The sequence below is a fragment of the Vicugna pacos genome, chromosome 3 (assembly GCF_048564905.1).
Source record: "Vicugna pacos chromosome 3, VicPac4, whole genome shotgun sequence".
NCBI classification, from domain to species: Eukaryota; Metazoa; Chordata; class Mammalia; order Artiodactyla; family Camelidae; genus Vicugna; species Vicugna pacos.
Window position 1 is genome coordinate 7,554,192 of NC_132989.1, and position 24,094 is coordinate 7,578,285.

The 24,094-nt window shown below is 36.4% G+C and overlaps 1 protein-coding gene across 4 annotated transcripts in view; it reads left to right on the plus strand.

Moving 5' to 3' along the window:
• RNF145 (ring finger protein 145) overlaps positions 1-24,094 on the plus strand; it is a 66,466-nt gene that overhangs the window by 11,853 nt on the left and 30,519 nt on the right. For all 4 annotated transcript variants that reach the window (XR_012066478.1, XM_072953672.1, XM_072953678.1 and 1 more), the window contains exons 3-5: positions 4,425-4,533; positions 16,350-16,441; positions 22,498-22,733. Coding sequence is in view for 3 of the 4 variants with exons in the window: in XM_072953672.1 (XP_072809773.1) it covers positions 4,425-4,533; positions 16,350-16,441; positions 22,498-22,733 (437 nt within the window). In the remaining variant the exon portion in view is untranslated. The remainder of the gene's footprint in view (positions 1-4,424; positions 4,534-16,349; positions 16,442-22,497; positions 22,734-24,094) is intronic.

Sequence of the window (24,094 nt, forward strand, 5' to 3'; positions counted from 1 at the left end):
AAGTCTTAGATTTTTTATTGTTAAGTTCATTCCTAGGTATTTTATCTTTTTTATTACTGTTGTGAGTTATTTCCCCTTTGTATCCTCTAATTGTTATTGAGAGCTTAAAAGTCAAGGTAGAGAGTGTAATGTTTGAGTTTATGTAATAGAATTGTACCTTCAAATTTGGAAACTTTCCAGTATGGGTTCTGTCTGAAAACAGCAAAGAGAAGTGACTGTCCAAATGTAATTAATAGAATGTTAATTGTAGAATTGTTTGCAGAGTATAGGATATTAAAAGGGGAATAGAAATAATATTGAAAGGGTAGAGTGGGGCCATTTGTGAAAAGTCCTGAATACGGATATTAGGTATTGTGCTTAATTTGGTAGGTAGTGATGGGTCAGTAAGGGGTTTAGAGCAGGTAAGCTGCATCTGAAAACTAGTTAGACAGTGTTTTGTAGAGTGATGGATTGGGGAGGGGAGAAACTGGAGGTAAGAAGATGAGTTAGAATTTTAGGCAGAAAGTAAGAGAGCCAGAGCTAGCATGGTAACGCTGCACAGGAAGGAGTGGACATGAGAATAATTCTTTTGAAACTGCAATCACTAAAATTATTAGTGACCAAAAATAAAAAACTCAAGCTTCATTTGTGTCCTTATTCTGAAGACCTTTCCATGTTTATGAAGGTGTTGACCACTTCCTCTTTCCTAAAAATGTTTCTGGATTCTTCTAACTTACTGATCATTCCTTCTGACTCTCTTGCTGTATTTTTTCTTTGGGCTTCTTTAGTGCTGACATTCCCAGAATTTGTGTTTAATTTTCATCTTTTGTTGTTTGGGTGATCTCGCGTAGTTTTGGCTACAGATCTCTGTGTCCACTCTTCACTGCTTTTTTGACCACCTTGGTCTGGGGTAGTGTTCCTCCGCTTTGTTTCCATGGTACGCAGTTTCTACCTCCCCCATAGCACTTACTGTGCTGCATTCTAAGGGTCCATGTACTCATCTGTCTTCCTAACTAGATTGTGAGTTCCTTTAAGGTAGGCATGGGGTTGTCTCTTATCTCGGTATTCTCAGCACCTAGTTAGTGCTTGATGTTGAATAAATGAATTTCCATCTACCTTTAAATAACGTCACCTAAATATTCTATAGACACCTCAGCTTACCATCAGTCACTGAACTTATCGTCTTCACTTCACCTCAAACCACTTCCTCCTTGTGTATTTCCTGTCTTAATAGCATAGCCATTGTCTTGATTACCCAAGCTAGAAACATCAGAACATCTTCAGTTCCTTGTTCTCAGCCACTCATCCGTAGATCACCACTAAGACTCATTTAAGTATGTATCTTATAGCTGGCCCTGCCAACTCCATACCCAAAGCTACTGTTTTATTCCGTGTCCTTATTTTTCCCCCACTAGTAAAATAACCCTTTACATAGCAGAAATTCCTGTATTTTGTTAGGAAGATTGATCAGTCCTTAAGCTGGTTGTCATTTTTAAATGCTGCTTGTCTTGTTTTTAATTAAAAATTACTGTTGGGTTAGCTTCATCATTATCAATTTAGTTGGTTGTGGTTTGTTTGGTTAATCCTGTAGCATGAACAGTGATGAGTATTTGCATAAGCAATAGTTCTGTATTTTTCAGATAACTAGAATATGTATCCAGTTGACCCTAGAACTGTGCAGGTCCACTTATAGGTGGATTTTTTCCCAGGAAATACATACTACAGTACTACACAATCTGCAGTTGGTTGAATCCGTGGATGTGGAAATGCAGACACAGAGAATTGACGGTGAAGCTGCACTTGGGCTTTCTGCTATACGGAGGGGCTGGTGCTCCCAACCCCTGCTCTGTTCAAGGGTCAGCTGTTGATTGTCGTTTAGCTGACTTGTTCATACTGCTCTTGTATCAGAATAAGTATTCATAATCTCTCAAAAATCTTCTTGTGTGATAAATTTTGTTTTCACGAAGTTATTGTTTCACTGGAATGTGGAAGTAGGGGTATAGGTGAGCCATACAGTTTTTGTTGTTTTTTTTTTGTTGTTTTCTTACCTCACCTGAATGGTATCTAAAGGATTTGAGAACACTAGTGAGGCTCAACTCCTCATTATCATCTACAAGTCTTTATACTGAGGCTTTAGCCACATGTTCTGTTGGCATCATCTCCCAGTAACTTCCCAGTACTCTTTCTATTTACACCAAAATCTAGTCTGGCCTACAGAATTTACTGTCTCCTGAAAGTATCCTTTGTGCTTTTATGATTTTTAGACTTACTGTTCTCTTTTCTTGGAACATTTCCCCTTTTTCTTAGCCTAGTAAAGGTCTTTTCACTCCTTGAGGTCCAGGTCAAACTTAACCACTTTACCATAGCCCTTCTAATATTTGTTTATTAGAGCACCGTATTGTGTCATACTTTTGTCCATGTTTGTTTTTTCTCTAGACTGTGATTTCTTTATTTTTTCTTCTTTGGATTTTCCATGTCTAGGAATGCATATCTATCTTACTTTACACATAATAATGTTGGTTGAAGGAGTGAATAAACAAAAGAAAGAATGAAATGTGTATGTTTAATCTAGAGGATTTAGTAGCTGGATTTTATGAGATGTATAGGAGAGGGGAAAGATAATGGAAAGGAAAGGAGAATGATAGTTCATTAAAAAACAAAAGTTAAGGAAACATTTAATGCAATAGATTGATTATAAAATCCTTCAGCCACAAACATTGAAAATGCTTGCTAAATATAGCAAACATCATTCTAAATACTTCTAAAATCCTGTGAGATAAGAATTAACAAAATAAATTGGGGGAAATTATTTTTAAAAATGAAAAGCAGATAGAAATCTGTATCTCTGGCTTTTGCTGGATTGTTCTTAAAGTTAGGATGTGTGGGAAATCCGAATTCTACCTCTTTAGTCCCTAGCACACCACCTCTGTTTCTTAAGCTTTAAGCATGGTCGATTCAGCATGGGAGAGACATTAGGTGTTAAGAAGGGATATCTGTGTGCTAATAAAGACTCATTCATAAGAGGAAAATGAAGTTGGACCAGATTTTGAAAGACGTAGAATGTCAGGCTGAGAGATTCAGAACTTTCAAAGGTTTCAGAGCATGAGAGTTATCTAAATGAAAGTAATGGTCTGGGGAATGTATTACCCTTATAGCAAAGCATTGGATGAATGAGGATGGAAAGAGACTGAAAGAAGAATAGAATTTATTATTATAGAACAGAGCAGATTAGGTTGGGACATAGGGACTGGAAGGTGGGGCAACATATGAGAGACCTGTTGAGTAGACTCAGCAGGACTGGCTGATTAAAGATGACTCAGGTTTGAGTCAGAGTGAATGGGATGTAGGAGAGTGAAAGAGGGTGAGGTGATGTAGCTTGCTGAGGGAGGAAGAAAGGAATGCAGTTTGTCCTTCGATATGAGAACATTTAAGTGGACTGTATCTCAGGCATCATGAGCTATTAGATGTCTACCTCGAACAGGACATTATTAGGTTTTTTGCTTATGTAGTAGGTTCTCAGAACTGTTGCTGTATCATCTGGAATGGTATATTTGAAGCAACAAGATAGATTCCTTGGGCTAGATACTCTTAAATAGAGAAAAGAAGTTGTTCTGGAAATTTCCTATGTTCGTTTGAGAGGGTGAAAGGAAAGAGGAGGGGAGGGTTTAGAGGGTAAAAGGAAATCCCTGTCATAGAGCCAAAGAATAACCATTTTGAAGGTAGTTGCCTCTGCTGACGGGACAAGAATAAACAGGATGTTGTAAGTTTGACAAGTAGGTAATTGTTGATTTTCAAGTTTCTTTAGACTGGAAGGGTAAGGGCAGGATAATAGATCGTTAGAAAATAGGCACACTGGACAGATACGTTGGTAACATGTCAGTGGAATGAGAAAAATAGGTAATAGGAAAAGGAGAAATCAATATGGAAAGCAGTTTTTCTTTAAGACTGGGGAGAAGAGCCCTGCACATCCTTTAAAAAGAGAGGTAAGGACACTATCGAGGGAATGACTGAAGATAACAGAAGATAGAGGGTCTTTGGAATTGGGAAAAATAAGATCTGAGTCACACGGAAGGGGCGGCTGTAGAGAGGGACAGTGAGACATCCAGTTCTCCCTCTGGGACTAGAGAATGCTAGAACTGATGTAGAAGAAATAAGGTGACAAGGGTAGATGATGAGAAGAATCCTGTTGTACTTCTGTGTGATGTATTTGATTATACAGTAGAAAAATCTACAAAGGAATAGAAAAATGCTATATATTTTCAATAGAAAAATCCTTGTGATTTTACTGTGCTAAACTTACTTTGGTAATGAAGTAAAAAACCTCAGAGTTGTTGAAATTTAATTGGAAAGTAATTTAACTTTAAGCCTTTTTTATTAGTGTAATTAATTGGGAGACTAAATTAGAATTGTATTTTATTTATATCTCTCTTTAATTTCTACTACAGGGTATATCTTAAGTGTTGTGCTGCTAACCTTGCCGAGGCAGCATCTGGTTCAGCTTTACCTATATTTTTTAACTGCCCTGCTCCTCTATGCTGGACATCAGATCTCCAGGTAAGAATGTGACCCATTTTTTAAATGTATGCCTGAATTTAAAGTTTTCCTTTACCAGTAAAATATTTTTCATGAACACTGTTAAGAAGCTGAGGCTTTGAGGTGTCCAAAACAGGATTTTTGATACCTGTTTTCTAAATAAATACTACTGTACCATTAATAGCTGAGGTTATGCCTCAAATTTTATTTCTGCTTTTAAGAACAATGTTAATATGAAATGGGCCTTAAGGCTATGTTTACAAAGATACCCATGAACTTTTCTGTATTACCCAAGACAAGAATTTCCAAATACAGGCTACAGGAACATGTTAACAATTAAGGACTTCCTTCCTTTCATCATTTTAGGAAGTCTGTTTATGATGCATGAGAGTCAACAAAAGATGCAACCGTGTATTTAGCAGATGGTTGATATAAATTATTTCACAAGATTAATTATATAGCTCAGGACTTCTGCCTCTTCAGAAGTATTGTTTATTTATCTAAGTCTGCTGGTACTAAATGTAAGAATTTGATCTGCCAATGAATATGAGCTTCCTACTTTGAAGCAGACTGTTAAAATGCAGGTGACCAAAAGCCACACAGTAAATGTCATGGAACAGAATCAATTTGGGGGGATAATATTTCTTTTGTTCTGATTGAAATGCATAACATAATAAAATGTACTCCTAACTCTAAGAGTGTCAGTTACTTTGCATGTATAACAAGGTATAATTGTCTAGAGGTTTTGAAACACGGATTTTGGTGTAGGTTTGAAATTTAATCTTAGAAATAGCATTTTTATTATTACTAGAATTGAATGGTTGACTTTTTAAAAATCTCCCCCCCACTGATGATAAAATTATACTGTTCACTGTAGACAATTTTGGGAAATACAGAAAATTTAAAGGCAGTAGCAGTCACCTAAAATTAGTATCACCCAGAGATAGATGTGTTAAAAAACTAGAAGGAAATACGAGAATTTTAATACTTCCCAGTTTTCACCACTTCGATGGATACAAAAAAATTGCTAATAGTCACTGACTCTTGATTCCTCTTTTTGAGTCAAGACCTCCATCTTCCTTATTTCATCGAGTTATTTCTCAGAGACCCCAAAGTATTTCCCAGAAATTCCGTCTTCTCAACATTCCTCTCCTCAGTTCCTGTCTGGTTGATTTCTTCTGCTCAGAATCGTCTCTGGAGGGTGGGGTCTTACTCTTTAAACTTGTGCTGCTATTCTTGCTCAGGATCTGTCCTGGTCCTTGGATATCAGTTACAAAATACGGCGCTGTAGGATGAGTGCTGCATTTCTTATAATTGTCACAGTATTTCCCATCAAGCTGTTTTACTCTGTGAAGTGGAGACATTACTAATTTTGTCACACAAGTATGTCACTGTGTCTTAACCTCCTTCACAGTAACAATTGAATCTTTTTCTGTGACATCTTTCTCCACAGAGCTTAGACTAGGAGTCCAAGGGCCAGTACTGACTCAGACGGCATGATGTCTTTCCCATTCCAGAACTACCAGCCCCAAACCCTGACACGATCTTTTCTTGTGGCCTTGCCCGGAAAACTTTGAATCTTAATTAGCTCAAGCTCAAGGTGGAGACCCTTCCCTATCTTAATTTATTCATTTTTTTTTGAACAAAAATTTAACCTATGTAGTATAGTGCAGTAGGTCACTGTTTTAGTACGTAAATGAATGCCTGAGTGCCTAAGAATGCCATACCTTTTGGAAAAATGGGTGATTGGATAGGTTCAATTCCATGTCCCTTATTTATTGTTCTGTAACCTTAGTTTCACTTACCAGAAAGGTATGTCTCAGTTTCTTCACCTGTGAAATGCTGACAATATCTTAAGGGGCTGTTACACAGATTCAGTAAGATTACTCATGTAAAGCTCTTAGCACAATTTCTGACATGTCATAAGTGCTCAGTGGATTTTAACTAACATTATTATGTTTTGTTTTTACTGTGCAGCAATGTTTTGTCAGCATTTTCCTTTGTCAGTAGTCGTTTAAAAATGATTTTTTCCATGTAGGGTATTCTGTGGTCCAGCTATCTAATGATAGCTTTTTGGAGTTGATAGGATTTTGATGCTCAATCAAAGAAATCCCAAAGTTGAATGTAGAGCTATTAAAATTGTTACTTTTATTTGTTACTATAATTCTGGGTGAGAAAATAATGAACCTGCACTTTCCTTCACAGTTTTTCGGTTTCCATGTGTTTTAGTGGTATAGTGATGACTGAAACCGTGTATTTTTATCTGCAGTGTAACCATCTAGGCTTCACTAGAGGGGTCAAAATTCTGTTATGGAGGGATAAAGGGGACCCTAAAAGTGTCAGAGGTAAAGAAAAGCCTTTTTCTGACCATTCTTCTATGATAATTTCAACTTTCTACTTTTAGTTTGTGGGAATGTTTTTTCTGATGTTTAAAGTTTATTTTCATTACCAGAAAATTTTAACTTACTTTAAACAATAAAAAGAATTGCAGTGAAATTTTACAGTGTGCAAAAAAGTTTCTTGTTTTTTATTTCATTTTCATCCTTATAATCCTTTGAACTATACAGATGAAAAAAACTGAAATGGGCAAACCACTAGGAAGGGATGATCCCAGACGTTAACTTGAATCCATGTATTCTGATTCCTAGTTCAGTCCCCCTTGGGAGGTAGCATGGAAATTGGAAAGAAAATTGGTTTTAGAGTCAATAAGGTATGAAATAATTTCCCAAATTAGTAAATATGTTACCTTGGCAAGTTGCTTCTTTGAAACTGTTAAGTGAGACAGTGCTTATCTTACAGAGTTAGTTTTGGTATTAAACTAACAAGGTCAAGAAACGGCATATTTTAGTATTTCTCTTCTTAGTGTAATTTACACTACATGATACTGTTTCAAAAAATATTAGCAAAGGTGTCGTTGAATTATTAATAAAATGTTACATTTAATAACATTGAGTCTTGAACATGTCTCATTTATAGAATATTAAGGCTGAATTTTTTAGTTTTAAAAAGCAATGGTTCATATTTCATGTGGCAGCTTCATAACCAAGTATCTTTTAAAAAATAAACAGCTTCGTTAAGGTACAATTCACATACCTGTTCAAAGTGTACAGCTCACTGGTTTTGAATACATTCACAGAACTGTGCAAATCATCACAATTGATGATTAGAACATTTTCATCACTCCAAAGAGAAACCCCGTACCCATCGGCAGTCACTCCTCATTTCCTACGCCCTGCCCCAGCCATAAGCAGCTGTCAGTCTGTTCTCTCTCTTATGAATTAGCTTATTCTGGACAGTTCATGTACATTGAATTGTATAGTGTGTGGTCCTTTGTGCCTGGTTTTTTTTTCACTTAGCATGTTTTCAATGTTCATCCATGTTGTAGCATGTATCAGTACTTTATTTTTCTGTCCAAATCATACTCTGTTGTATGAATATACCACATTTTGTTTATTCATTCATCCATTGATGGACATTTGTTTCTGTCTTTTTGGATGGATAATGCTGTGACAATTCATGGTTTTTGTGTAGACGTACTTTTTTTGGTGGGGGGAGGACATATATGTTGGAGTGGAATTGCTGGATCAAACAGTATCTACGTTTAAACTTTTGATAAACAACAAGACTATTTTCTGAAGTGGCTGCACTATTTTACACTTCTACCAGCCGTGTATGAGGATTCCAGTTTCCCCACATGCTTGCTAATACTTGCTGATATCTATCTTTTTCAGTATAGCCATGATAGTGAGTGTGAAGTGGTATTTCATTGTAGTTTTGATTTGCATTCCTCTGATAGCTAATAATGTTTAGCGTCTTTTCATGTGTTCATTTAACCATTTGTAAGTTTTCCTTGGGGTAGTGTTTTGTTCAGATCCTTTGCCCATTATTTAACTGGGTTATTTGTCTTTTTAAAAAATTGGGTTTTAGGAGTTCTTTGTATGTTGTAGATACAATCCCTTATCAGTATGATTTACAAGTATTTTCCACCATTCAGTCCAGTCTGGTTATATCAAGGCAGAGTGTAGTGTGGTCCTGAGAAGGAAAATCAATACTTGGATAATTTAAATAATTAATTTGATTCTTCAGAAACTGGCTATAATGGAGGGGGAGGGATAAATTAGGAGTTTGGGATTAACATATACATACTACTGTATATAAAATAAACAAGGACTTACTGTATAGCACAGGGATCTGTATTCAGTATCTTGTAATGATCTATAATGGAAAAGAATCTGAATAAAAATATATATGTCTTTGTACATATAACTGAATCACTTTGCTGTACACCTGCTGCACACAACTATATAAATCAACTATACTTAAGTTAAAAAAAATCAAGAACAACAATAAAAAAACTGAATATAGAAAAAGACATTTGCAAATATTAATTTCTTAAAATGAAAATTTCATAAACTCTGAAATAACTGGGTCTCTCTTTTCCCCTAATATGTATAGAAGCATTCCCTGTTTTATTGGGCTTCGCTTTATTGTGTTTTGTAGATACTTCGTTTTTTACAAATTGAAAGTTTGTGGCAGCCCTGCTTCGAACAAGTCTGTAGGTGCTGATTTTCTAACAGCATTTGCCCACTTCGTATCTGTGTGTCACAGTTTGGTCATCCTCACAGTATTTCAAACTTTTTTGTATTCTTACTGTATTTGTTATGGTGACCTGTGATCAGTGATCTTTGATATTACTATTGTAATTGTTTTAGGGCTCCACAAACCTCACCCATATAAGACTGCAAACTTAATAAATGCTGTATGTGTTCTGTCTGTGCTACCGGCTGGCTATTCCCCCATCTCTCTCCCTCTCCTTGGGCCTCCCTGTTCCCTAAGATACAATATTGAAATTAGGCCAATTAATAATCATGCAGTGACCTCTTAAGTGTTCAAGTGAAAGGAAGAGTCACATGTGTCTCACTTTAAATCAAAAGCTAGTGATTAAGTTTAGTGAGGAAGTCGTGTTGAAAGCTGAGAAAGGCTGAAAGCTGGGCCTCTTGTGCCAAACACTTAGCCCAGTTGTGAATCTAAAGGAAAAGTTCTTCAAGGAAGTTAAAGTGCTACTTCAGTGAACACCTGAATGATAAGAAAGCAAAACAGCCATATTGCTGATAATGGAGAAAATTTCAGTGGTCTGGATAGAAGATCAAACCAGCCACAACCATCCCTGAAACCAAAGCCTAATTCAGAGCAAGGCCCTTAACTCTCTTCACATCAATAAAGGCTGAGAGAGAGGAGGAAACTGCAGAATAAAAGTTTGACCTACTGCTCAAAAAAGATTCCTTTCAAAATATTACTCCTCCCTGACAATGCATCTGGTTGCCCAAGAGCTCTGTTGGAGATGTGTAACGGGAATCAATGTTTTCATGTCTGCTGACCAACATCCTTTCTACAGCCCAGGAGCAATTTTGGTTTTCAAGTCTTATCATTTAAGAAATACATCTCATAAGGCTATAGCTACCATAGCTAGGGATTCTTCTGATGGATCTGGGCAAAGTAAACTGAAAACCTTCTGGAAGGAATTCACCATTCTAGATGGCATTAAGAACATTCATGATTCATGGAAAGAGGCAGAAACATCAACATAAGCAGGAGTTTGGAAGAAGTTGAGTCCCAGCCTCGTGGGTGAGTTTGAGGGGTTCACGTCTTCAGTAGAGGGAGTCTCTGCAGATGTGGTGGAGGTAGCAAGAAAACTGGAATCAGGAGTGGAGCCTGCAGGTGTGGCTGAATTGCTGCAGTCTCACAACAGAAACTTTAATGGCTGCTGCTTACGATCGTAGACAGTGGTTTCTTGAGGTGGAATCTACTCCTGGTGAAGATGCTGTGAACTTTGTTGAAATGATAACAAAGGATTAAGAATATTACATATTACTTAAACTTAGTTGATAAAGTAGTGGCAGGGTTTGAGAGAATTGACTATAGTTTTGAAAGTTCTGCTTTGGGTAGAATGATATCAAACAGCATTGAATGCTGCAAAGAAATCCTTTGTGAAAGAGTCAGTCAGTGTGGCATACTTCATTGTTGTCTTATTTTAAGAAATTGCCAGTCACTCCAGCCTTCAGCAGCCACCACCGTGATCAGGCAGCAGCCATCAGCACTGAGGCAAGACCCTTTACCAGCAAAAACATTATGATTTGCTGGAGGCTCAGATGATGTTTAGTGTTTTTTTGCAATGAAGTATTTTTTAATTAAAGTATGTAAATTTTTTTAGACATAATGCTATTATTGCACACTTAGTGGACTACAGTATAGTGTAAATATAACTTTTATATGTACTAGGAAACCAAAAAATTTATCTGACTCACTTTATTGTGGTGGTCTGGAACTGAACTCTCAGTATCTCCAAGATATGCCTTTACTCGCATAATGAAGCTGATTTTCGTTAAGTGAGTAAAAACTTATTTAGAACATGTCTATAAAATGGATATAACTTGCAGTTCAGAAGAATTAAACTTTAGAAGATCCCTGGGCTCAATTAGTATAATATGAACATTAATATTCTAATTGAACTGATTAGAATTTAATAAATGTCAGTTCTTTAATTTTTAAAATTCTAAACTATGCTTTTCATTTTGAATGATGTAAGGAATGTATTTTTGAGTACCAGTCCTATTTTAAAATTGACACTATGCCGAATTACCGGGAAAAAAAAGGAAAACTTGACAAACTATTGTGATCATCTGTGAGAGTGTGGTCATGGTTTATATCCACACTTAAGTGTTTTTCTCTAAAAATTTTAAACTTCATTTATTCTTAAATTCTTTGTTCTATTGTTCGACTTATGAACCAATATATCAATTTTATATGTGTATGACTTTAGTTAAGACTTAAGCCTGTGGGTTTCAAAAGATGAAAGGATACCCTTTTCATCCTAGTTAGTCTTGGGTAAGTAACTATGATTTCAAATGTAAATAGTTAAGACTTAAGCCTGTGGGTTTCAAAAGATGAAAGGATACCCTTTTCATCCTAGTTAGTCTTGGGTAAGTAACTATGATTTCAAATGTAAAACATTTTCCTGTGAGTTACTTATGTGCCAGATACAGATCACTAGCTCTCCATTTTATGAAAGCTTGTAAAATTCAAAGCTGTAGATGAGGATTTCTCTCTTTCAGGACTGTTAGCATTTTGGGCCAGGTCATTTGCTGTGGGACAGTTGTGTGCATTTTTATTATGAGACGTTAACAACAGCACTCTTTCTCACTGTATTGCAGAGCGCCACCTGCCCCACAGTTGTGAAACCAGAAAGTATCCCTAATTGCCAAATGTTACCTCCTGGGGAACAAAATTTTCCTCATTTGAAAACCACTGCTGTTAGATGAAGGAATTGTAAAATGAATTTTATCATTATATACTCAGCTTTTAATTCTGACAGGAATAAAATTGACCCATTTTGGTGTGTGATACCATTTTCTTTTTTTGAACATTATCAAATCCAGCATAAAATATTTAGTAGGTGGTCAGAAAGAAGCTGAAGAGAGAAATGGGATGGCAGGGTGGCAGAGAAGGTTTAAAAAACGAAACCCTGGGGAAATGAACTATTCAGTGGCTAGCACAGTTCTTAGGGTGTGGTGGGTACTTGGTTCAGGTGTTTGAACATTTCAGTGTCTGGGAATCTCTTAAATTGAACAGTGCCTTTTGTTTGCACATATTGCATAAGATAACTTGGAGGCCTTACCACTTTGTTCTGTGTAAAAATGGATTAAGTTACTTTGGTTCAAGTGGTCAGAATGTACAGATTGTTCCAAGGTTGCTCAGTGACTCAGCCAGGTTGCTTAAGAGGCTGTTGGAAATAAAGGTCTTTAATCAGGTGATGAATTGGTAAGCTCCTAGATTTTGTTGTTATTATTATTTTTTTATAACTCATATGCTTTTCTTTATAGCAAAATTTCTCCAATTGTAAGGTGTCCCTGGGGCTCTTTTTATACATTTCACATATTCATTATGCCCCAAAATCGTTACAGTCAGAGGAGAGTAGGCAAGCATAGGAGGTGTGGAAAAGTGGATTTTCAGAGTGCTTGGCTTATTAGTGCTCAGGGCTAACTGTCCGCATTGCACAAGTTGCACAAGTGAAAAAAGAACTTTGAGAAGGGGAAGATTTTATTCAGTCACAGGTAAAAGGCAGGAATTCTTGCTTCTGACCAAGTAAATACATTCTCCCATTGCAATCTTATAAATTGAAAAATTCTAATACTGCTTTTGAATATCTCATCTGATTCAGTCTTAAAAATAGCTATAAAATTTTGTTAAAATTAAGAATTTCATGGCTCTTGCCTTGGACTAAATTTTGGCCTAAAATGACTAGTGGAATTTTGGATAATTCCTTCTCGGGATCCTTCTGACTTAGGTTCACTGTCTTGTTTTTGTTTGTTTGTTTTTGTGTTGTAAGTAAACTACTCTGTTGAGACCCAGTACCCAAGAATTTTCACTGCCAGCATGAGATACCCTGAAGTTGTACATAACTTAGATACAGAGATTTTTGTTAATGTTGTTGCTGTTTTCTTTAGTTTTTTTTGTATAGTTTGGGATGCAGTGCCCAGATTCTTCTCTCAGAAGGGACAGCTCAGTAGCAGCTGCTTGGCAAGACTAATAGTTTAGCCTTCACCAAAGCCACTGCCTGGCTCTGGCATGCCAAGCTCAGCTAGCCCAAAGAGGGACTGTAGACTTTGTGGGCCTGGCTGTCTTTACTAAGGTGGGGCTTATTGGGGAGTCAGCCAAACAGAAAGATTCTGAAGATTGTCTTGGGAGACAGGAGTTGAGCAGAGGGGAGAGGGTCTAAGGTGCCTAGGGAAGATGTTAATTTCTGTGGTAGGATGATTGAGCCAGTGTCTCAGGCTGGGCAGTAATGGGGGAGGTTGCGGCATTGAAAGAGAGCTATTCGTTGGGTCTTAGAGGAGGGCATAGTGGGAGAACTAGTGGAAGGAAACGGCTGAACATCAGGATGTGTCATTATGACCTAAGTGTTGATTATTCTGGAATGTAGACCTCCTTTAGTGTCCTATAACAAGTCACAAAGTAATGAAATATGGAAAGTGAAAACTAAAAAGAAAATCATAAAAAGAATTAGAAAGTTAAGAGGAGACTTAAAAAAAATAACCAAATGAACATAGGGTAGAATAAGAGAAAAGAAAATAGTTATATTAAACCCTTTTATAATAACCATATAAAATAGAATGAGAGGTAAAATAAATAAAATAAATGATATTTAAAATAAAAAGTAAAAAGCAGAAAGAACTAGTGAAATGAAAAAGTGAAAAATGGATTGAAAATTCAATAAAATTTTGAAAAAAATGTCACAACATAGTATATTTTTCTTACAGAGTTTATCACAATTGTAATTAAATAATTGTTAGGATAAGTACGTGTTAAATGTGTGTCTCCCCTTCATGTGTTGTGATGTGTAAGCTATGCTAATAGCAACTATATCTTTCTTGTCTATTGCAGTATCCCCAGGGCCTTGCAGTGTGCTAACAACGTGTATACAGCAAATTCTTTTTTTCCTTCAGTTTTAAAAAAAATTGAAATATAATCGATTTACAATATTGTGTGCAGATTCTTTCTGAGTTAAAAAAGTATAGAGAATGTTAATTTTCCTTAAAAGTTTTGTTATGTGAAATTAGAATTTAAGATAAGAGACTAAAGAAAGGCCAAGAGATTTTTGAAAAGAGAGTAAACTAAAGTAGGCTAGTAAATAAAGTGAAACAATTAACACATGTCTGAGCAATAAGAAGTTCTTGAGAAATGTTGAGTGTGCTGAGTTTTATTGTAAAACATCAATAATATGACAAGAGCAGAGAGAAAACCCGACACGGAACTGGCCTCTGCCATCTCCTCCCCTCGCTCCTCGTTGTGAGAGCTCCTGAGACTGAGGCCCCTTCCGGCTTTTCCCTGTGGAATAGTGCTCCTGTAGGTGCCCCTTTTTCACTGAGGTGGAATTCACATCACAGAATTACCCTTTAAAAGTGGACAGTTCAGCGGCGTGTAGTTCGTTCGTTGTACGCAACCGTCAGCATTGTCTAATTCCAAAACATTCTCATCCTCCCGGAATGAAACCCGCCCCCGGCAAGCACCATTCTGCTTTCTGTCTTTATGGGTTTTCCCAGGCCTCTTTTTAAACTGGATCTATTTGAGAGGTACATGCTGTGGCCAAAAAGAAATTATTTGGCTTTAAAGGCCTAGATACTACTGGGACTCAGAGCTCTTTTAAAGAAAAGTTTATTTCTTTAATAGCATTTTCAAAGACTTCATAATTATAAGTGGTGTTTATATGTGTATTTTATTTTAAACTTCATAATTCTCTTTTAATTCTTTAGCTTTCTATCCTAAAACTAAATAAACTATAATAATTACACCGATGGTTCCCTCTAGTGACCTAGTAATCAGATATTTATATGTCATTAGCACATGTAGTATTTGTGTCTCTACATTAAAATAGGGTTTCAACCACTGACCTTCTGGACTGATAATTCTTTGTTGTGGGAGCTGTCCTGTGCACTGTAGAATGTTTTGGTAACATCTTGGCTTGGGTGCCGGTAACACCCCGCCAACCCTTCCAAGTTGTGACAACTAAAAATGTCTCCAGAGATTGCAGAATGTCCCCTCGGGGGCAGAATCATCCCTGGTTGACAACCACTGCATTAGAATCATTCCTCTTGAGAATTTGACTTTCTCTTTCAGTAGAAAGAGACTGTTAATACATTATTTGTTAGAAATAGTCATCTTGGAGTGACAGAGGAGAATTGCTAAATCACCTAAGAAGCTTAGTCATTCATTGATTTTTTTTTGTAATTGTTCCCAAAACTACTTTAAATTTTTTATTTTAGTTTTTAATTTTGATTTTTGGCAGTACTCTCCTTCCTGATTATGTAAGGGTCATTTTTTGTATTGGCTGTGTTATGCTAAAGAAGTTCAGCTTGATTGCCTAATAGGAGGTAATTTCATGGAAAAAGTAAATACAGCCATATGAGTTTTTCAGAAATACTTGAAATGTTCAAACTGTACAGTGAATAGCCTTCAGTGATGAAGAAGAGAGGGAGAATTTTTTTAACACAGATTTTTCTACTTTGATGTCAAAAGAACTTAAGACAACCCTGTTCTAGTGTTACCACTAAACTTACTGATAAGAAATTAAATTCTCCCTTTCTGTGCTTCCTGCCTGTGCCCTAAAAGTTCTGTTTTCTCAGACTGTGAAGGCTCTTTGGCCACTACTTAAATCTTAAATCACTACTTAATCTTAAATTACTTCTCAGCAATTAATGTCAAATAAATTAAATTTAAAAAGGAGTGTTTGATTTGATGTAAAATTTATTTCAAAATGATTTGTCGGCTACTTAAATATTATAATTCTAATTATAGTTTTCCTGTAGACTTGAAAGTGACAGTCTTTGAGGATTTCCCTGCCTCAAGCCAGTTTTCTATTTTGTGGTTTTACCTGTAACTAATTAAGTATAATTGGGGACAAAACTTTGGGGAAAAATAAGACAGTAGGGGTGATGGAAGCTAGCCAAAAGAGGGGAAATTTAATGTAGTAGTACTAGGTGTTATCAGTTAAGTAGTAGGGTTGAGAGATGGCTTCTCAACTGGCTTCTTACGGGCCTCAATTATTTAATAAGGCCATGGGAAGAAATAAAACCGCACAAAAGTGGAGCTTTGGCTGTCTTTTTTGCATAGTTAAGTTCATCCCTGTATAATTTTATGTACCTAAATTTTTCCTTAGTACAGATTGCAGAGAGGTGTTATTAACGTAATACGTGTTTTACAAGAATATTGTGCTTTAGCTGCTTCTCTCTCCCCTAATGTACTTGGAACATACCTGATAACATTCTTACCATTTTATTTAGGGACTATGTTAGGAGTGAACTGGAGTCCGCCTATGAAGGACCAATGTATTTAGAACCTCTCTCCATGAATCGGTTTACCACAGCCTTAATAGGTAAGTATCATAAAAGAATTATAAGTGTAGATAGGAACCAACCAGTCTTAATTACTGTCTTATAAAATTGGTGCATACTTAATACAAAAAAATTTCGAAGACTCACTCTTTCAGAATACAGCCATTGTTAAATGTTATATTTTCGTATTAGTCTTTTTTTCCCCTTTCATAGGTGTTTCTTATTTTGTGTATTTATAGTCGCAAGTGGCTTATAGTTGCTTGTGTTTTTTTAAGGGTATTTTAAGTTTTGGGGAGATTAATTTTTAAATAAAGCTGAGTATTACTTTGTGAGATTAAGATGCAGTATGTAATGTCTTAATGTTATTTATTGTTGCTGAAAGCCATCACCCTCTAGTCAAAGATAAAGTATCAGAGATGTCAAGAACTTAGACATGATTGAAATATTCAGGTAGCAGAATGTTAAAAATAGAAGTGTTGGCTAGGACTCCAAAACGGTATAGATATAGTGCAAAGTGAAGTACCAGACCCTACCGGGCCAGAGTTGCAAAAAAGGAAGTGTTGGAGAATACCTGTATGATTCTCAAACTCACTCATGTAGAGGGTGTTAAGGGGTTGAATGTTGGAGTTTGAAGGAGGATTTGTTTAGAGATCTGTTTTCTCTAAAATACCTCCTCATCCCTTCACATTTGAACAATTTAGTGTTGGACCATTTGAAGATTCATATGTTTTTTGTGGCTTGGTAGGATACTGCGGACTGGTGTCTGACCTGGGCTACAAAGTCTAAATTTGCATGGTCCAAAACCACATGTGGCTCATGAGCATTTGAAATGTGACTAGTCCAAATTAAGATATACTTTAAGTGTGAAACACACCCAGTTTCTCAGACTTAGTACAAAGAAAGGCTGCAAAATGTCTTGTTAATTTTTTTAATATAGATTGGATGTGTGACAATATTTGGGTATATTAGGTTAAATAAAGTATGTTGTTAATTAATTTTACTTGCTTTTTTTTACTTCATGAAATAATGCTACCAGAATATTAAAAATTATGTATATGGCTCACATTATAATTCTAATCTGATATAGAGGCCAGCAGTGTGCTGGATGGCTGTTATTGACTTTGGAGTGAAAGTGTCTCATGGGGTTTCTCCTGTGTCATCTAATCCATGTAAGCAAAGGATATTAGTTTCCTGTGGACTAGATGAGGGCCGCAAGAGTCCATGGGATTTTCTTAGGTCCTTCTGAGAGGGCCCTTAAAAGGACAAGAAGACTCCAACAGGGATTGAACTTCCAGATTCCCAGGAGCTGAGGAAAGAGCCAAAAACAGCCAGAGGCCGGTGTAGAACAAGCATCAAGGGTACTGCAGGTGAGAGAGGCACCAGTGACGGAACAGTCAGAGGAACCCATACAGTGCCCAGGAGAAAGGAGGTCTGTGTAAATACCCCAACTCTAGGGAGCACCAGCACCATATGTTTGTAAGAATATAGTCGAGTAAGAATTTCCTGCTTCCCTCCCTGCTTAAATCTTGGTTAAATCAGGGAGAGAGTGAAATGGTGCTGGCAGAGAAAGAGGAAGAAGTTTGCTCCACCCGCTCTCACAATTGCGGGTTTTCAGTGATCCCGTAGGAGGCCTGAGCTGGAGTCAAGGAAAAGCCTCAAGTTTAAATCAGTTTCAGAGTTTTGTTTATTATCACATTGAGACTGTGGAACCTGTGCTAGATCAGAAGAGTTATGGGACTTGCCTTCGGGGCAGGAGAACACTAGTCGTCACAGAGTGGGTTTTAAGACAGTAGGACACAAAAATGATGTTGCTTTATGGCTATGTCCTGTCAGTTGATGTATTCAATAATGGTAACATCCAAGTATGAAAATATTTGCTAGGTTACAAAGCTCATATTCTCTTTTATTTTGTGATGGATGCAATTTAGTGTAAATCTGTATATTTCCTTAAAAGTTTTCCTGTCAGCGGTTATGACAGTGTGTTTACTCAACTAAGACTCGGTCAGTTAGAAGCAAAACAAAATCCATAAACTATTAAGTAGCATTTTTTTCTTTAGACTTTGATTTTAAAGTAACTTTCTACTCTATTTCTTCCATTTAACTAATGAACTTTTAATGAAAGACTAAGTAATTTGAATATGCCATCATTTGTCACAGACTTCTTATGGTGGAATCTGGAAATCCAATTGTGATTTTGATTTATTCAGAACTGTCATTTGGAATAGGCACATTGAATTAAACAACTTCTATTCTTCTGGAGCTATATGAGAGAATTCCGCTAACAGTGTGACTCCTTCCTTCTTTCACCTAAATAGGAGGAGGAGCCTTCTCTTAGAATCACAGCATATGAGTCATATGCTTCTGAGAAAGAAGATAAATGAACCCCAGAGCTGAGCACTGAATGTGCTGGCCTAGACTTTTGGAAATTCTCAGAGCTTAGGGGAAGTTTACATCATGCTGAACAAGGAAATTTCAGTATCGTAGTTATGAATACAGTGAAAGTAAGATATGCCAGAATGAAAATTCATAATTATTCCTAGTATTAAAGCATTTCCTACATGGACTTTATTTCTTTCAGAGTTTTAGCTAATTCTTTAATCAAAGAGATATACTTAACTTTCAAAAGTCAAGAAATAGCACAATTTTATGAAGAAAACCAGCTCTCTCCTGTAGCACGCCCTTTCCCTCTCAGGTATCGTCCCCCAGAGGCCTCTCTCCTTTCAGCGCACCATCATGTTTTCCTTGCTGTTCTCTCTTCTGCCCTTTTCTGGAAATCCTGTTAACTGGATAAGGTTCCTTCTGCATTGAGCTTCTAACTTTCTTCCTGTTCTAATTTCCTTTTCTCTTTCTTCTTCTCTCTCTCTGTCTTTTGTTTTACTTTCTGCAATTCTCCAACCTTATATTCCAGCCCTTTTGTTGTTGCTATATATTTTTAATATTCTGGAGCTTGTTTGCTTTTAATTATGACAGTCTTTTGACTTTCTTAGATATGTCATTTATTTCATTAAATAAATTTTGTTCCTAGATTTCTCTCCATTTCCTCTAAAATCTTTTTTCTATTTGTTTTGGTCTTTTCGAAGGGAGACAGCAGTATTTCTTGAGCTTGGATTAGAATCACCTGGTTATATTAAATTAAAAAATCATAAACACTGATGCCTAGACCCCATCTGAGGCTGATAAACCATAAGTTTTACATAAATATCAGGGGTCCTTTTTTAATCACTTGTGTTAAAATGAGTTAAGTTGTTGATTAGAATCTTTTTAAGCCTTGCCACCTGGTGTGTTTCACAGTTGGTGTTCAGGTGGGGCTGGCTGTTTCGGGGGGGACCCCTAAGTGTGCGTATTTGTAGGACTTTTCACTTGAACTTGAGTCAGTTTCCCCAAAGAGGAATCTGTTTATTCCCCGTAAAGAAGGCTGGTATTGGCAACTAGAGCTGGATGTTGATAAATGTGGCAGCAGTGTTTGCATATCTAGAGAGATCTTATCTTTCTGGGTGCAGACTTTTATTTAATCTCCTCACTCCATTTGGGCACCGCACCTCACCTCTGCCCTCGGTTGTGCGTGGTGTCCAGGAGCCTGTTTCAGCCTCTCCAGAGAGCAAATTTCAGTCTTCTTCCCAGGTCAGGAAAGAGTAGTGGCCTGGCTGAAATCACAGCTGGTTGCCTATATTGCTTTGTTTTCTATCCCCTAAAATTTTGTTGACCTGTCTAACTAGGTGGCCTCTCCTCTCAGTTTTCTTTATTGTTAGAAGTTTTCCTCTTTTTTATGCCTTTTTGAATGTTTTTCACGTGACTTGCATATCAGTTCTTTAAATGCTAAAATTAATACTTTGTGGGAGAAAATACCACATGTATTACAGTAGATTGTTAATAAATGTTAAGCTTGTGTGAAAATTGTTGCCATTTTTGTAGTCTATCAATAATATGGATAGAACACCAATTAAAATTTAAAAATATTGTTTTGCTTTTTATTGCCAAAAAGGAAGAGAATTTGATTCTTAAATTACTTTGGAAGATAACACATTCTAGAATTTCTAGGAAATTCTGAAAGGAGTGATGAGAGGAGACTTGTCCAGTCAGTGAAATGGGATAGTGTGGTACTGTCTTCAGAGGAGATCACTGGAAAAAGAGTAGCAAGTTCCGACACAGACACAAACATAAAGAAGATTTCGAAGTATACTAATGTGGCGTTTCAAATTAATAAGAAAATAGTTGGATGATTCCAGTAGCTAGTTTTTTTTTTTATCAAACTTATCAATATATATATTTTTTATCAATGGGTCAGTGCATGTACATTTAGAAGACAAGGGATAATTCACTCATTGTCATACAGAGTTAGCATTTAGACCATCTTTCGGTATTTTTCTAGGAGTAAGTTTTTTTTTTTTTTTTTACATTTTTATTCATTCATAATCATTTTACAGTGTTGTTCCAGTAGCTAGTTTTGAGACAACTGACTGTGCATCTGGAAGAACAAACTTAAATCTTTACTTTTTATCTTACTCTAAACAAATTCCAGATATATTAATTCTTAAATTAAAGAATGCTAAAAGAAAATATAAGTACTTGTATAATCCTGAGCAGGGAGAGCCATGTAATTAGCCATGGCACCAGAAGTAGAAACCGTTAAGGGTTTGACTCTTTATAAGAGAAAAAAAGTTATTAAAATATTCAGATGACACATTGTGAAAATGTAGTTATATGACGAAAGAAATTAATATCTTAACCAAACAATAGAAGACCACATATCCTAGCAGAAGAATGGGCAAAGAATGTGAACATGCGTTTTTGCCAAATAATTGCAGGTCCTTTTATATACTTACTGGTAATGTTCAATGCCACTGGTAATTGACAAAATACAAATGAAAAAGCTTAGGGAATATTCCCTGCTCTTTCCTTCCTTAAATTATTTTCACTGTTGGCAAGTCAGTGGGAAAATGGGCACCTTGTTCACTGGGTGTTTTGTTTCTGTAGGGCAATTGACAGTATATGTCAAAAGCCTTAAAAAAAAAAGTTCTGTTCTGACTCAGTAATCCTACTTGCAGGAATTTAGGATATGTGCTCCAAGTAGTTTATGCAAGGATATCATAAATGTACAAACTTTTTCATAACAAAGCATTTTATAATTATAAAATATTTGGAAATAGCCAAATGCTAATATTATGTCATATACATTTAATGTAATATGCCATAACTAAGAAAACCCCATGTATGTATATTTATTAGAGAGATACATGCATAGTATGTATTAAATGAAAAAAAGCTGATTGTATGTGTACACTATAATCTCCTTTATGTAAAATACTTGTGTATATTCATATATGTAGAAAATCTGAAAAGGTAACAAATAATATGAATAACTTATTGACCACTGACTAGGTTTCACATACAGTGCTAAGGCTTTACAATGCGATACTTTATTTAAGGAACCCAAGATATTAACAGTGCTTCCTTGGGTGATAGGACTGTAGGAGATTGAGGTTTTTTTCCTTTTTACTTCTCTGTATTTTCTAACTTTTCATTATAATCATGCATAATCCTCTGTGAGGAGAATTTATTAAACTTTTCAGTTTTAATTTTCATTCTGGAGTCATTTGAAAAGGCATGTGTGGTCTTGTAAAAGCAATTAAAGATTGAAAACCTCAGAATAAATCTTGTTGCAGCATGATCTTGGACAGGTAACTGTATCTCTTGGATTTTATACTTTCAGTTCTAGATCAGAACAGCTCAATATTGACGGCCTTTGAGAAGGAGCTAAATATATTCAGTAGTGACTGAATTATTGTAATATTGAATTAGACATTAAAAAAAATCTTTCTGTGTATTATATGTGCCATCTGGAATGTGGTAAAGACCAGTGATTGATTGTGCTGCTTTTTTCAAGTCAGTCTTAGGGAATTGGTGCTCAAAATTCACAGAACATGTACATATGTAATTACGGTCAGATGTTAAAATTTGATTTAAAATATCTAAGAGCTCCTCATCCTCATTAGACGTCTTAGAGGAAAGCTGTGTTATCACCCTTATTGACGGTGTTTTTATTTTCATTTTGTGGACGCCAGCTGTCAGAACTAAATGCCTTCTCCTCCCATTGTAGGCCAGTTGGTGGTGTGTACTTTATGCTCCTGTGTCATGAAGACGAAGCAGATTTGGCTCTTCTCGGCCCACATGCTCCCTCTCCTAGCACGCCTCTGCCTTGTTCCTCTGGAGACAATTGTTGTCATCAACAAATTTGCTATGATTTTTACTGGATTGGAAGTTCTCTATTTTCTTGGGTCTAACCTTCTAGTACCTTATAACCTTGCCAAATCTGCGTACAGAGAGTTGGTTCAGGTAAGACTGACACCACACACAGGTAGATAACATTCTAGTAAACATTAAGTTATTGAAGATTAATTCACTTTTATCTCACAGTCCAGATCATGGTAACATTATGTTTGACTATTTCAAAATCACTATTTTCAACCCAGCTAGGAGCATCTGAGGTTCTTTACTAACTTCAGTTGAGTGGCAGGAAAGTGAAGTAAGTGCTCCTCTGGAAGCAGACCGTCTGGGTTTTCACTCTGGCACTGCAGTTTGCGAGCTGTGTAACCTGGGGCTAGTCACGCAAGTGCCCTTATCTGTAAAGTGGAACTAATAATAACTGTTGTACGTAACGCATAGGGTAGCCGTGAGATTCAAGTGAATTCAGTGCCAGGCAGAAGATGTTCAATATGTGGTAAGGTTGTTGAAAGATCGGCCCCATCCATGACGAGCCAAATGACTCAGAGACCCGGGTCTTAGAAGAGCTTAGAAGAGAAGAGGCAGCTTTCTTACTTTGCCGGGCAAAGGGGGCTCACAGCAGGCCAGTGCCTCAAGACTGTGAACCCACCTTGGGGATGGGGTGGGGTGGTTATATAACCATAGCTCAAACAATAAAGCATCCATAATAATCAACAGAATCATTTTCTCATCAGAAGACTTTGAGTGGCGCCATGATCCCTTCAGGTGACCAATTCTGTAGAGGCTGTCTATCAGTTAGATCTCTTTATCTCGTAAGCATTCAAGGTGTGGTATTGGTATTTAAAAGCCTACTTCGTAAGGTTACAGTTCTGTGACCTTCTCCCTGGAGATGACTCAGAAACCAAGCATGATTATAGCTTTGATTACTGGAATAAAGTAGAAACAGTAAGATCAATAGCTTTAGTTTTAGTAATGATCCTGGAACTGTGAGTAGCAACTGGTCAGTCAAGTCAGTTGACCATTTTAAGGGCAAGCGTAAGAATAAGCAAATCTGTTAGCCTAAGTGCAGCCATTTTATTAACCTTTCTTCAGTAACTATTGTGATGAAGACAAGGATAATGTAGAATTGAATACCTAGAGGTCATATCCTGGGTTTTTCCTGATAATAGTCCTACTCTGACTATAATTTTTCTTTATGTTTGTTTAATTTATTTAACTGAAGAGTTAGATAGTTGTAGACTGTAATATGACAGATTTCACTTAGATGTGGTGCTTGAACTGATTTTGCCAACATATCGAGCTTCTGTCTCTCCTACTTCTTCAGCCTTTGCTCTCAGACAGATTATTCCCAAATACAAACAATAGGTATTCTGGAGATAAATAGCTCTACTTGTTTTAATCAGTAGGTTTCAGTATATGAAATGTAACTTAACAATGACATTGGTATAAAGAGTGTTCAAGTGTCTTCCACT